Genomic DNA, 15,582 nt, shown 5'->3' with positions numbered 1-15,582 from the left:
TGTTGTTGTTGTTGTTTTTTCTCAAAAATATCAAGAATTTTACATCTCTTTTAATTTGTGTTAATGTTTTGTAAACGTGTTCGTGTGGTGAGCCTTGCAGTACAAGGATTTTAAATCATTTCAATCAACAAATAATGTATTTTTGTGGCACATGCATTGGCTTTCGTTTTCTTTGTGTTCATTATTTCTTTACCATTCCTGTGTGTTCTGATTCCTTCCTTTATTCCTGACACCCTACACATCACTTACCAAAATCCATATCTTAAAGAGGTACACATCTCCAGGAAGCATGCTCAGAGAGGAATGCAGGAAAAGAATAAAATAACCTACAGATGTGGGTTTCTTCAAATCTTGGATTTTCTTCCTCCAGTTGAGTATATACCCACACATTATTCTTTACTTGACGGAAAACCAGACAGGGCATTTCTGGAGCAAGAAGGCAATCCTGAGATCTTATCAGAAAAGTGTAAAAGTGCTAAAGAAAGGCAGGAGGCAGGATCAAGAGAGAGGCAGTCAGAGGAAACAGCACATTTTTTTAAATGGAATAAAACAAAAATATTTTATAACGAGGATATTCTTTAATGGATGTGTGTAAATATGTGAAATAAGAATATAATATAAAAATATGGTCACAGATGCAATAAAATTAAATTAGAATTTGAATGTGGCTATATTCTATCTGAGGGGAAGGACTTCGAAAGAACATCTGTGATAGCAAGTGGCGATTCTGTAGAAGCAAGAATCATAACAACAGAGATTAAGTAAAATTATTTGCTATGTAGAAATGGTATTATCTAATATAAAACATAGTTCTTAATGATGGTGCCAGTAATAATAGTAAGCAAATATTTGCTAATTTCCATCTTCGTTGCCTCATTCACATGGCTGATAAATTTAACTTTCTGAAAATAAACTCTCACTATCACGTCCCATTACCCCAGGGTGAATGCAAACTCCATAGGCAGCCAATCTACCCTTCATAATGAATTAAGATGTAATATTTAGAACAATGCCAGATTACTGTTATTATCATGGAAGACCAGGTTGCATAATAGTCAAGAACATGGTCTTTGCATCTAGTGACGCGATTTGAATTTTAATTCTAATATAAACATTTATGTGGTTTTGCACATCATAAACATTTGGAACCTTAGTTTCCACATTAATACTATGGGGTGAGAATATCTTGTAGCATTATTGTGAAGATGAAACGAATTAATATGGATGAAGTTTAGAATGGGCAAGGCACAAAGTAAGTATGTATTTAGTACATAGTTACTACTTCTCCACTTATCTCTCTTCCTATGCTCTGAACTTCTCCATATCCATTTTATGCTTAGTCCATTTTAAACTACCTCTTATTTTGCCCTGCCTTCATTGCCTCTTTCTCTGAAATTTACACCCTCATGTTCACTACTTTCTCAAGTTCATTGAAAATTTATTCAAAGTCTACCAGCTCTGTGACGTAATCCCTTCCACTTTGCCCTGAAGTAATTTCTTCTTTTGAACACTCTGCATACATGATAATTTTTGCAAGTCTATAATGTTTCTTCATTTGATTCAAAAGTGTTATTTAAATCTTACTTTTTTTTGTCTCTGTTGCTTATATGTTTCAGCTCTCTAGCTAAAAAATGTATGTTCCTTGAAGACAAAGATCGTATCCTAAATATTTACATAAACGTATGGTATTTTACAGATATTTATTTATTTATTTATTTTTATTTTATTTTATTTTATTTTTGAGACGGACTCTCGCTCTGTCGCCCAGGCTGGAGTGCAGTGGCCGGATCTCAGCTCACTGCAAGCTCTGCCTCCCGGGTTTACGCCATTCTCCTGCCTCAACCTCCCGAGTAGCTGGGACTACAGGCGCCCGCGACCTCGCCCGGCTAGTTTTTTGTATTTTTTTGTTGGGGTGGGGGTTTCACCGTGTTAGCCAGGATGGTCTCGATCTCCTGACCTCGTGATCCGCCCGTCTCGGCCTCCCAAAGTGCTGGGATTACAGGCTTGAGCCACCGCGCCCGGCCTTTACAGATCTTTATTACAAAACTTGTTTATTTGACTGGGTCCTGACTGAGATAAATTAAGACAACTTCTTGTAATAATACAAACAAGTTTCTCATATATTGTATATGCACTTTTAGGAGCTAGTTTCAATATCAACAAATGATCATATCTAGATTCTATGAACTCTATTCTAAAAAAATGTTACTGTGGTTAGAAAGGCAGTTTTAAATTTCTATCTCTTAATCAAATGTTCTGCTGGATGTTGCTACTCACCATGAGGTTACACATATATGTAAAGAAAAATGTAAATATTTACAATATTTATTTGCTTTTACTTATTCTGTATGTTTAATTTATTCTATACGTTTATTCTATACATTTATTGAAACAATATTTCTCCTTTATAAATTTGGCTCTTGATGTTCAACTTAGGAAGTCTTCAGCTTGTTTTTAATTTACCATGTTGCAACTCACTTTATTTGTGTCCTTAATTTCATGCTCTCTGATCTGATGCTAATTTATTCAGCAATTATTCTCAACCTGCAGCACACAGATAATGAGACATAAGTGCAACTAAATCTTGTGAGTTTTCTTATTGAAGCTGAGGTAGGGAGTCTGAAGTAGCCCTTCTATGGGTGGTGTCATTGTGAGCCTTCATCTTTCCAGTATCAGGTGCCAGAAGCTTGAGCCCTCATTCAAATCCCTCCTATGATTTATTGTGAAACAGAAACCATCATAAATAGATACATATATTCTAAAGCTCTTTCATGACAAATGACATTAAAAAAAACCCCACAGGTCCTGGCTTAATTGACTCATTTGAAATGCAAGGCATTTTAGTGTAATAGACACAGTGCCAGCTTTTACTATTTAATGAGATTCGGGAAAAAGATAAAAAGGAGACAAAAGTTATAACTTTTTCACTGCAGCATCCTTAGTTCCTGGAGATTCCGTCTACCATCAGTGGAAAATTATTATCCAAACTGACTAAAGGAATATCTATTCAGTCTTAGGATTAGTTATAATTTTATTTCTTAATTTAGAATCAGGTATGAATAACCTTAGTTCTGTAAAATTAATAAATTTAAACAAAACATTACAGAAAAATTAGAGGAATTTCTCTTTCTCTTTATTTCTATATCTGCAGAGATAGAACGTACAATTACATTGATTGCCTAAACTGCTAGACAGTTTTGACTTATTGTGTAAATTTATAATTATCTTTCAAATACATTACTTCAGTCTGTCTAGTAAGATCATTTTCTTTATACAGGCTCTTATTATATATTAACTAACATTATTCCAACAGTCTTCCACTACTCTTCCCGTTTTGTCACTTTCCACTTTAGTCCACTCCATACACATTGCCCTCAAATCACTGCTTTCCTGTCATGCTTCATCAGCAGTCAAGCAAACAAATCAACCAAAATTCATAGACTTTCATACTTAATCTAATACACATTTCCGTAGTTCACTATTTTCTTTCTGGAAAACTCTACCTTATTCTTGCTCTGCCCCTTTGAGATACTTCAGTCAGGCCTAAAATGTCCTCTCTTCTCTCTTCTTTACCTTCAGGTTTAATTCAAATGTGACCTCTATGAGATCAGTGTCATTTATCTTCATTTTTCCTTCAATCTTGAGTGCCTGCCTGGCATAAAGTAGTAGGCCTTCAATTATGTTGAATAGCTGAGTAAAGGAAAACTTCCCAGTTCTACATTAGAGTACAAGTTTCAAAATATGAACTTTGAAGGGCAAAGGTTTTTGTTTTGCTCACTTGTGTGTTCCTAGATCCAAGCCCAACGTGTGTAGCATTTTATATATGTGTTGAATGAATGAATTCTCAGTCAGAAGTAATTGTCTAAATACCAGTGGCATTTCTATATACTCTGTCATGCTATATGCTTTTTCATAATTAAATCTGCAAATGTTTTATCACCCTTCTTATGCAATGAACTCATTGAAACCAGCATAGGTTTATCACCCCCTTTGTGTCTAGCCAAGGGCCAGATACATTAGGTAATAAAAAAAAAAAGGAGGAAATTAAAATAGTGAATGAATAAATTGTGGCTATGTAAAGATCATAGGCTAGTTAGAATGATATGGTTTATGTTTTAAATTTTAAAACTTTATTATATAAAACCATGGGCTTTTATGAAAAATAATAATAAAATTAATAGGAAGGAAATTGTCTGAAAATCAGATCTTGCATACACCACTATTAATTATTATTAACATTGCATTAAGAATTTACTAAGCTTAGTTTTCTTTATATGTTATCTCTTTTAATCTGCACAATATGCTATGCTATAGACATTAGTATTTGTTTTCATTTTACAGAGGGGAAAAATTAGCATTAAAAAAGTTAAATACCTTATCCAATATCATAAAACTAGTGTGGGAATAATGGCAGAATTTAAAACAGTTCTCTCTGATTCCAAAATCCAAACTCTTAAACAGTGGATATAACCAACCTCATATTTCATCATTCTGTACATGCTTGACAAGAAACATTTATTTATTCAAAAAAACTAGTTTATCACCTAACATAGATCTATTCTTACTAATCAGTGGGGCTATAGCAGAGATTAAACCGACTGAATTTCTGCCTTTATAGGGTTTACCTTTGGGCGATGGAGACAGAAATTAAATGAACAAATAACTTAAGATAATAATGTTAAATGGAGAAAATCAAGCTGGGAAAGGAGATTGGGGGTTGCTTCTGTTGAGAGTGGGTGCTTTCTATTTTACTTAGATAAGGCTTGAACAAATTACAATTTGGGGCCTTACAGACATTTGGAGGTAGACTGTTACAGGAAGAGGGACCAGCAATGCTCTAAGGAAACTTGCCTGGAGGGTTCAAGAAACAGCAAGAAGGCCATTGTTGCTGCAGTGGAATGATTGAGAGGAGTCTTTGGTAAGAATTTAAATTAACGATGTAGTAGGAGAATAAGCAATGTAAAAACTCTTTGCTGCCTGCGAAGACCATCTCTTAATCTGAACTTTGAAGCTGTAGAGCTAACATGGGATAGAATTTGATTTACACATTAACAGGACCCTACTGGGTTAAGAAGAGGTGGTAGGACCCAGTGTTGAAGCAGGGAGGCACTGGAAGCTAATTTACATTGTTCACAGATCATTATGGATTAGGTCAGTGTAATGACCTAACATGGTGGAGGGTAGTGGTTGGATTTTGTAGATATTTTGAAGGCAATCACAGTAAACCTTCTTGTGAATTTGATGTGAAGTGTGAGAAAAAGAGAGGAGTCAATGATAACTATAAATTATTTGTCCTGAGTACCCCCAAAAAAGGAGTTGCAATTTATGGGGACATGTTTGGGAGGAACAAGATTATGCTTGGTAATCAGTAGTTCAGTTGTGGACATGTTAAATTTGAGATACCTATTAGCATACAATTACAGATGTTGTGCATAAAGTTGGATTTAACTTTAGTCCCAGTAAGTAAAAAGAAAAATGTTTGAAGTATGAGTAAACTTTAATTTTATGTCTTCTACTTCATAAGAAGAAATAAAATTATATGAACCAGTTATAAACAGTGATATAAATAAACAACTTTAAAACTGAAGTAGAAACAGAGCCAAGCTCATTAATTTGGTACTTGCTTTTCTTTGTTAAGGCAGATACAGGTGTTTAGTAAATACACATATACTAAAAATGAGATATTTACAAGTGCTGTCTCTTAAAGAATCTAAATCTCAATCATCTGAAAAAACTATAGGTTTATAGAAAGAAATTTACTGACTTGCAGATTGACTGTTAATAAATGAAACTGTGTTTTAAAATTATTTTCATTATTAATACAACCAAGTTGTCAGATTTGATCATTTTTAGATTCTCCATCTCTTCTCAAAAGCCTATCATTTCTGATTTCATAATTAATTACTGTATTAACCACTTTCACTAATGTAAGAACAGTACTAGTTTGTTTTCAAGTTGAGAAACGAACATCTATTGAGAAAGTTTACATCAATATAAACAATCTGAAATAAAGAGGATATTTCGGAAAGCTTGGAATTTCTACCCATAGAGACATTTTGCATTTCCATGCCCCTGTCTCAGGTGAGGTATGCAAACTTTTGACTTTGTCTTATTTTCCCAATCTGAAATTATATAATTTTACAAAGGACTTGTCCCAACACGTTAGCCAGCAAATAAGAACCATAATAAAATTAAAATATCTGAGTACATTTCTTAGTTCTGCTCATAGTTTGTTTTTATTTTTGTTGTTTTGCTTTTTTCCAGTTTTAATAAGCATTACGTATTCCTACCCCAAGTACAAGATCTTATTTTCTGGTTGACCATTATCAATTAATAATTGATTCACCATATTTGTGTTATCTCAAGTTTCCTTTGGGGTAAGAATAAAAGAAATTTGAAACAGCTGCAAGCATAAGTATACTAAATAGAAAACAATGCAAATAAGATGGCATAATGAAATCATACTATAGGTATATAAGTATAAGCAGAGGCTTACTTTCAATCATTTACAAATCTTAAAATATATTTCTAAGAGAAATGTAGTGACAATAATTTTCCAGTGAATTATGGGGCTTCTAAATGAAATGCTCACTGATAGCCCTAAGTGGTATCATGTGTTTATTGATGAGCTAATGGTTTTGGAAAGGAAGATGGTATGAATGCAAATAAAATAATAAGCCTATATTTAGCAGCAACTCTTGTGATGTGGCCTAGTGTAGTGTTTCGAAAAATGTTATGTGCCTCTGGGGATATTGCTAAATTGCAGAATCTGTTTCAATAGATCTGATTGGGGAATGGTATTTTACATTTCTAATTAAGTTCCCAGGCCATGTCTATGATGCTTGTCAGATGCCATACTCTGAGAAACAAGGACTAGATCAACATTCCCCCAATTTTTTTCACCTAACTTTGAGATATCTTATGGCAAAGGATTCTATTATCAGGAAGGGTATATTCTCTTCTCTTTTTGGAGATTTGTGATGGACGTTAGCATCAAAAAGTCACATAATAAGTAAAAAAAAAAAAAAAAAACCCTAATTTTTTTGTAATTGTAGAAAAAACATACACACACACCTTCTTGAGCTATACACCCTTAAATTTTTTCAAGTGTACAATACAGTATTATTACCCTTACACACACTGTTGTACAGCAGATCTTTAGTACTTTTTCATCTTACATACTGTAATTTTGTACACATTGAACAGCAACCCTCCACTTCCCTGTCCCTACAGCTCCTGGAAACTACCTTTCTACTTTCTACTTCTGTGGGTTTAACTACTTTAAGTGTCTCTTGTTAATGTAATCCAAGATTGTTCACAATATACTTCTTGGATCATATGTGGATAATGAGCATATATAGAAATAGAATATTTATTGAAGGTGAATTCCTGAATTAGATCTGCCATCAATGGTTGAATAATTAGTTATGCCGTATTTATGATTCCCAAGTTTGTATTAACACAAAAAAATGAATATTTGTGAGTTTTTAAAATGAAATCAAAGTAAATATTTTGAATTGGCAGACATCACAGTATGGGAGAAAGGAAAACAGCCTTAATATTCAGATAGATATAAATTTGATTCTCAACTTTACTCCTTATATAACTTGCTCTAGGCAACCCAAGTAATATATTGAACCTTTCTGAGCCTTACTTGCCTTCACTGAAAAAGTCTATTATAATATCACAGTTACAGAATTTTAATATCAATAACATTGCCTTATAAAGAGTAGATGCTCAATAAATTTGAGCTCTTTTATAGTTATCAATAATAAAGGTAAATTTCTCAAGTAATGTATTTCTGTTACTTCATGTACTCTCCCCAGGCTGGGCCTTCAGTAAATAATAGAAAGTAATATAAAAACTCTCCTCTGTGATTAAAATCATGTTTTGACATGCTTTATGAGCTCTTTTTATATGGATTTTTGATAACATGCTTTCAAAATTATTGGCAGATCTACTCTTTGTCTGTACTTCAAGCTGGATAATGGAAAATGATTTATACACTTTTATTGAATTTACAAGGGTTAGAGTAAGCCATGTTAATTATTGCTATGTCATTTTTGCAGGCTAGCAGGAACTGAGACAAAACATAAGCCAAATTAAATATAATTACCATTAAAATGACTCAAGCATGAAAAATAATCGAGTGGGTCCTGAAGTGTCTTATTCCTGTCAACAAAAGAAGATCATACTTGTTTGCAAACATTCATTTTAATTGCTTTTCCCCCATCATGTGAAATATGAGAGGTGTTTTAGGTCTTTATCATCTTTCTCAAATAATGTTTTTGTTTTTCACATCACAACCTATACTGTCATAAATAATTAATCTGCCTTTTAAAATTAGGTGACACTAGCTGAAAAATCGTACAAGATGAATACCAGGTGCCCATCTCTCTTTTTTCCCCCAAATGTATATTATACAGTGCGAACACGTTGTCTGATCAGTGCATTCTCTTTAGAGTATAAATTCTGTCTTCTAAGTTCAATGAATTTGGTTTGAATTTAAGATGAAGATTTTCCCAAGAAAGAGATCATTTTTTGTGAGAATTCCATCCAAATCCTACTCTCTAGATCTTGGGTGAGCAGTGATCGTATTTACCACTGACCCACAACTCTAAAAAGAGGGCCTAAAATATAAAAAGATAGGCAGAAAGAAGAAATTCTAGAAAGGAAAGAAGAAAGAAACTGAAAGTGCTGTAAGTAGAAATACAGGAAAACCCTGCAAACATAAAGGACATGGGGTAAAGTAGATAATGATAACATAGATTAGTGGAGCACAGCATCTGTTCATATGATATGAGTTGAGAGGTGCCATGCGGGAAAAGTTGAGACTGTATTCTCTAGATGTCTACTGGAATTCAGGTCTTTCCATTCATTATAATTTGACAACCCTCTCAATAGATTTCTGTAAATGAGGGGCGAGATCAGGCAGAATCCAAGTAAAAGAGGCACACAGAGGGGATTTCTGGAATTACAGGCTGATTCCAGAAAATCTAGGCCTCCTTTTAGTTAGATTAGGGCTGATCTTCGTCAGGTACATGCTGTTGTGGCTCTATTCATTGTAAATTGATTGAAATCTTTCTATACTGTGGATAATAACTGATGCTGGAGATTCCCATGTGTCCCCTTTATATGAGTAACAGTTTCTTCGCTGAGTACTTTCAAATTCCTGAAACTGGGCAAATGATGGGATAATGCCTAATATCACAGGGTGATCCAGGATATTTCAGCATTATCGCTGGTATAAATTCTGACATATAGGTACCCGTGCTCAAACAGTGGGGCTATCACTCCTGGGAGAGATATATTACTTTTGTTTCCTTGAAAGAAAAGGACTTCAGATGAATATAAAAGGTTGAAATGAGCTCTGAGATGTGAGAATGGTACAAAAAGAGTCCAAAGCAGAATTGTGTCTATTTTAGAATTTGCCTGCGGTCCTTCAGAAAGAGTCTGACAATATAATTAAAATAAGTTTAAGTTGCAAGCATTTTCTATTCATGAGTGTAGATTACAATTATACTAATGATAAAAATTTCATTATCAATTTTTTTCCTGTTGTGTTCTCGAGCCATTTACAAATACAATGTAAAGAATTATGTTTCTACTAAGAAATTTCATTTGTATCTAGTTTTAAGGTCGGTATTTGTCACCTCATCTCCTGTGACTTTATGATTTAAGAAAAGAAAAAATTCCGAGCTCTGACCATATTTGAACTAGATGAGATCTTTCTTGGCAATATGCATAGACATGTGCCACCTCTCTTCCTAGAACTCTGGTCACTTTTTATTACACTAGTGAGTCCTTCACTCCTCAAGGTGCAGATTAAATTACATCTAAAATGCACACTCTCTGCATATGTGATCTCTCACCTAACATAGGTGTCTACAAACCTGTGTCAAATAAAATATTTTAGATGAATATTTTTTACAACTTTTATAAACTTTAGAGGATGACGAAATGTGGTTGCGTTTGCAATACACTTATCGCATTCCATTTAAAGTATATTATCTCTAGAGTATTTTATGAGAAGATAATTAAGTGAGAATTAGACTCACTTGTCCTACATTATTATTATAAACTGTGAGTTTTAAGTGATCCGAGGTTAAAAAAATCTTTTTTCTTCCCACTTATTTCCTTTTCATATGTAATAGTCATATATTCCACATCTGTATTTGTACTTCTGGATAATATGACATGTGTAAATATGCAAGTTGTCATTCTGTGGCCTGGGTCAATCAACTATCCAGTAAAATACGGACGCTCTTCTGAAGAATGCCATTAAATTAATTATAATGCATTTCACAATTGTATAGTATTTGTTTCTCTTCATAAATTAAAAAGTTAATTAATGGACATATATGGTAATTTATTGTCATAGGTCTCCTTTTTCTTAACTCAAAATATTTTAAATTAAAACAAGTTTTATGTCATGTGTTTCTATTAAAGAGCGAAGGGGCATGTCTTAAAATATAGTGAAAACGTGGAATGATAAAACTAGCAACTGTTTTCTAGATATTTTCTTGTATAGCGATAATTTTTTATCTTGCAATTTTCATCCTGTATTATAGACATACTATGTATGAAATGTCACAATTTTATATGGAATAAGGTGATCTATTCTCTTGGTCAACTTACATCTAGCAAGGAAGCTAATACACAGATAAGAAGTTGATAAAATTTATTTTTAAAATGATAAATCCTTGCATAGCAAATTCTGAGTAATAGGAACTATTTTAAGTGCCTTGAATAACCATGTGACTTAGTGGATACTCACAACAACCCTATGAGGTAGGCGCCATTGCTATCCTCATTTTATAGATGAGAAAACTGAGGCACTGAGATAAGAATTGACTTGCCTGGGAGCACATAATAGTGAGTGATTGTTCTGTGATGAAAATCCCAGAAGTATGGCTCTAGAGTCTGTCCAACTAACCTCTAGGCTACATGTCAATGTCAGATATGAAAGGAGAAGAACACTTTTCATCACAATTAATGATTGCTAAGGAAATCTTTCACATAACAATTACAACGGGGCTTTGAAAAATGAAAAGTCGGGTTAATCAAGATTTTAAGTGTGTGGCAGAGAGAGGAAGGGCAGGTAGCCCTAAGGAAAGGAGTTACAGAAACATAAGGGTAAAGGAAGGAAAATGCAATATACATTAAAGGGATCATAAACAGGGCAGTTAGACAGGATGGAGTTTTTATTTAGAATTGTGAGAGTTAGAAAGATGAATATGTTCCAAGTGTTTCACTGAATATTATTGGATGCATTATATCATTACTTCTATTAAAATAAAATTTATCCTAAAACTCATAGAGTTATTCTTAAACACATTTCCTACATAAATTAGTGATGATATTGGCAAGGGTGTGTGTGTGTGTGTGTGTGTGTGTGTGTGTGTGTGAATCTTAAATGTCAATCTGTTATTAACTTCATGATACACTTTTCTCACTGACTCACCCATAACACTAAGATATCATCATATCAGGAATTAGCTTCTTTCTTAAAGAAGACATTTTAAATGAATATATAAACACACACACACATTATATATATACATTATATATATGTGTATATATATACAAAATTTGGACACTTATAAAAACGTCTGGGTAAGCTTTTGCCAGATGAGAATGCAAAATCGAAGAGCAGCAGGTTATATCACTCTGTTTTCTTTTCAGGTAAACCAGTGATGATAGTGACAGAGTATATGGAGAATGGCTCTTTAGATACATTTTTAAAGGTAGGATTTGGAATAATTTAGTTATTCAAGATGTTATTTATATATTGGCTATGATGTTCAAGTTGAAATTGGGCCACTTTAAAGCTTAAGTTTTTAATAGAATAGAAATGTATGGAGCCACAATAATTATACTCCAAAATGAACATTGGTTTGTTTTAGAAAACTCACACAAATCCAAATTATATGCCCCTGAAGAGTTATTTAAGTATGTTTTAATTTGCAAAAAAACAAAAAAAAAATGCAGTGAAGTGAGAGGCAATAAGGGAGGAAAAGAAAAATTTTTTAAAAAGAAATGTAAAAAGGGAAAAAAGGAAAAAATAAGGTCTTACAAGTATTCGATTTTCTCATAGTTTATCAGGTAGAGTGAGAAACCGTGTAAATAGCCCAGGCAAGTCATTAATAAAGGGGTCAAGTTGGAGCCTATAAGTGCTGCTAATCCACCTAAAGACCAGTCACTACTTGCACCAGCAGAGGTCATGTGGTAATTGACAATAGCTAATATTATCAGATCACCAGCGTTTCAGGGGAGGGTTTTTTTCTTTTGTGTGCAAATCTCTACATTTTAAATATCGGCAACCCACTTTATTAGTAAATAGCTTGTGTTAGACAATGTAACATATTTGCAGGCCTGATTAAACATATAGGCTGGCAGTTTGTAATATTAATATAGTGCTCATTACCATTGGTAGGAAAAAGTGATAGCACAATGGCATTGATAACAATTGTAAGAGGAACCTATGCCATGAATTTGATAATGGTCCACTGAAAAGCCAAATTTTTCTTCCTATTGGCAGACGCTGCCAAATTATTTTATCAAATTTTCTAACCATACCTTTAAGTACTCCAGTCTCTTAGAGTCACATCATTCCTTTATTTTAAAATAGCCATCCGTTGAGCCTTATGAGTTTATGTAACTGAAATAATTTCAGTGCCCTTGACAAAGATGACAAACTTCCAAAAATTGCTAATATTGTCCTGACCACTGCTCAGTCACCTGTCTCCCATCTGCTGTTGCAGAAACTCCTTTATCTCCTCTGTCCATTTATTCTTTACCTTAATATGTCTATCCAGCTAGCTTCTTTTAAATCACCTCTAAATAGTACAGTGTTGACCCAAGGTAGATACTAGGTTGGAGTGTGAACAAACCCTTCTGATGACTGCGAACAAAGGAGTTATGACGCAGAAAAAGGCAACTACATAAGATTTTTGGCCAGGGTTTTCAAAACCTTTATCTGCTTTATCCAAGCAGAGGAAAAATAAAGATTACCAAGTTAAGCATATACTTCCTACCATTTTCCACTCTCCTTCAGATAGAAATTGCATATGAATTTTAGTGATTGATATTATTAATTTGGGGGATTGAATACAGACCTCTCATATTTTCCCCAAGTGATTGGTGTTGCTAGAGTAATATTTCTACATTGTCCTTACAGAAAAACGATGGGCAGTTCACTGTGATTCAGCTTGTTGGCATGCTGAGAGGTATTGCTGCAGGAATGAAGTACCTTTCCGACATGGGTTATGTGCATAGAGACCTTGCTGCTAGAAACATCTTAATCAACAGTAACCTTGTGTGCAAAGTGTCTGACTTTGGACTTTCCCGGGTACTGGAAGATGATCCCGAGGCAGCCTACACCACGAGGGTAAGATCTAATAGAGTGCATTTCTGCAACAGTAGACCAGAGCCATTTAATTTTTAAAGATTCTGAAAGAAATATCTGAAAGAGCATTCCTGCATCAGAGAGAGAGAGAGAGAGAGAGGGAGAGAGAGGGAGAGAGAAAATCAAAAGTCAAAAATTCTTCCTTTTATGTATCAGCCAATTTAAATATTAACTTTAGAATATCTGATTCTCAATAATTCATTTTTTCTGAAGATACTAAAAATAAAAAATCTTACTTCAAAATGGATACAGTATGTAAGAATTATCATCTTAAATTTAAAAGTAGAGTTAAATACAGAATCTCCTACATTAAAGGTTTTACATATGTAGTGTGTGTATGTCTGTGTATACACACATATGTATGAATATGTAAACATGTATAATGTTATTGGATATTGTAAGCTCTCTGCATTATACTGTCCTTACTTGTAAAATAAATACAGAAATATCTAGTTCCCACCTTTTAAGGATTTACATTGTGGTGAAAAAAGAGCTCTTCCTTCAAAAAGTTTTGATTTCCTGGAGGTATTGTAATACCTAGTTAAAAACTGTTAAGTCTACACTATGGAAAATTGATCACTAACTCATATTGTCATATTTCATATAAGTCAACCCTATTTTCTATCAAAGTAATTGCTTGCTGTATTGATATGGTATATAATTGACATTTTTTTTTTTCTGTGAAAAACTGTGGATATTGCTACAACAGAATCTTATGGGTGATCTATAATGTCATACTTCTTGATTTTGAATTCCTTATGATAAACAGTATTTGCTTAATTATAAATATGTTCAGTGTCATCAAGTTGGTTATCCTCAATTTCTAAGACCCTTGTGAAGATAGAGATTTGTCATTGTTTCCTTTTCTCTATACAATTTGATATCTCTCATTCTCAAAGTCATATATATGTTTTCTTATTTAATTCAACTTTTAAATATTACATCCATTGGTAGTCTAACAATAAGTTCTTTTCAGATTATAAGGGTTTTATAAAAACCTTTTTGCTTTGTGATTCATGGGGATTTGTACTTTGCTGAAGGGCAAAGGTAACTTGTCAAAGCAAACAAAGACTTCCAGTGGTCAGCTTAATCAATAAAGTATTTGGGGGGATATCTTTCCTCTTCCAGACCTATCACTGTCATTATTTGTATTACATGAAAGCTTGATTAAGAATTATCTTAGGAATAGAGTTACCTTTAATAAATTTGGCCTGAGCAAGATTGAGGTTATACAAATATCCATTGCCAGTGGGATTGGTTGTTGTCTTAGTTAAGTGCAAAAAGTAGATTTTTCAAGATTTGTGTTAGTGTGTTATGCTACAGAGTAAAGTGAGAGACAGAGAACCTGAAACCTTCAAGGCTTATTCCTCTGAAATGGGGTATAGTGGCAACCTGTGGAAAATCTATACACCGAGAGATGAGAAGATAAGGAACTTCAGATTTATTGATGACACCAAGGATGATCAGATTACCAGGAGAAAAAGTATGGGCTAAGGTTTAATATAATCAACAAATGACAATTATAAAATAATATTAATAAGACATTATAGAATATCTATGCATAGCTAGGATTCATAATGCTATCTTGCTTATGAATATTTAATTAATAAGAATAAGTTTCAGGTAAGTCTTCTTAAAAAGATGTTACCATATATCTAAAGAGCAAATAATTCAAACCTAACTTCAATTCCCAAAATAATTTTTAGTATGATCCCAAACTGTTATTTCCTTATATATATATTGAAACTTTGGTTCAAAAACATCAATTTAAGCCCTATTTTTTTCCTTTGCAGTATAAATTAAATCTTTCCCTTCCTGCAAAATGAGAAGGCATATGTTAGTCTTTTTACAATAAAATATTGAAAAATTTCACCTATTTCTCTTTCATTACATATTTGATGGTAGATGAAATGTATGGGGTCGGGCACGGTGACTCAGGCCTGTAATCCCAGCACTTTGGGAGGCTAAGGTGGGCGGATCACGAGGTCAGGAGATCGAGACAATCCTGGCTAACATGGTGAAACCCCGTCTCTACGAAAAATACAAAATATATATATATATATATCTGGGCGTGATGGCGGGCACCTGTAGTCCCAGCTACTTGGGAGGCTGAGGCAGGAGAATGGCGTCAATCCGGGAGGCAGAGCTTGCAGTGAGCTGAGATCGTGCCATAG

At 33.6% G+C, this 15,582-nt stretch overlaps 1 protein-coding gene across 4 annotated transcripts in view; it reads left to right on the top strand.

The window, feature by feature from the left end:
- Window positions 1-15,582, top strand: part of EPHA5 (EPH receptor A5) — a 378,406-nt gene that overhangs the window by 333,693 nt on the left and 29,131 nt on the right. For all 4 annotated transcript variants that reach the window (XM_011993927.1, XM_011993925.1, XM_011993926.1 and 1 more), the window contains 2 exons: window positions 11,686-11,747; window positions 13,181-13,390. In XM_011993927.1, coding sequence (XP_011849317.1) covers window positions 11,686-11,747; window positions 13,181-13,390 — 272 coding nt within the window. The remainder of the gene's footprint in view (window positions 1-11,685; window positions 11,748-13,180; window positions 13,391-15,582) is intronic.

Source organism: Mandrillus leucophaeus, unplaced genomic scaffold, assembly GCF_000951045.1.
Source record: "Mandrillus leucophaeus isolate KB7577 unplaced genomic scaffold, Mleu.le_1.0 Scaffold437, whole genome shotgun sequence".
Lineage (NCBI taxonomy): Eukaryota > Metazoa > Chordata > Mammalia > Primates > Cercopithecidae > Mandrillus > Mandrillus leucophaeus.
This window is presented reverse-complemented; position numbering and strand designations above follow the sequence as displayed.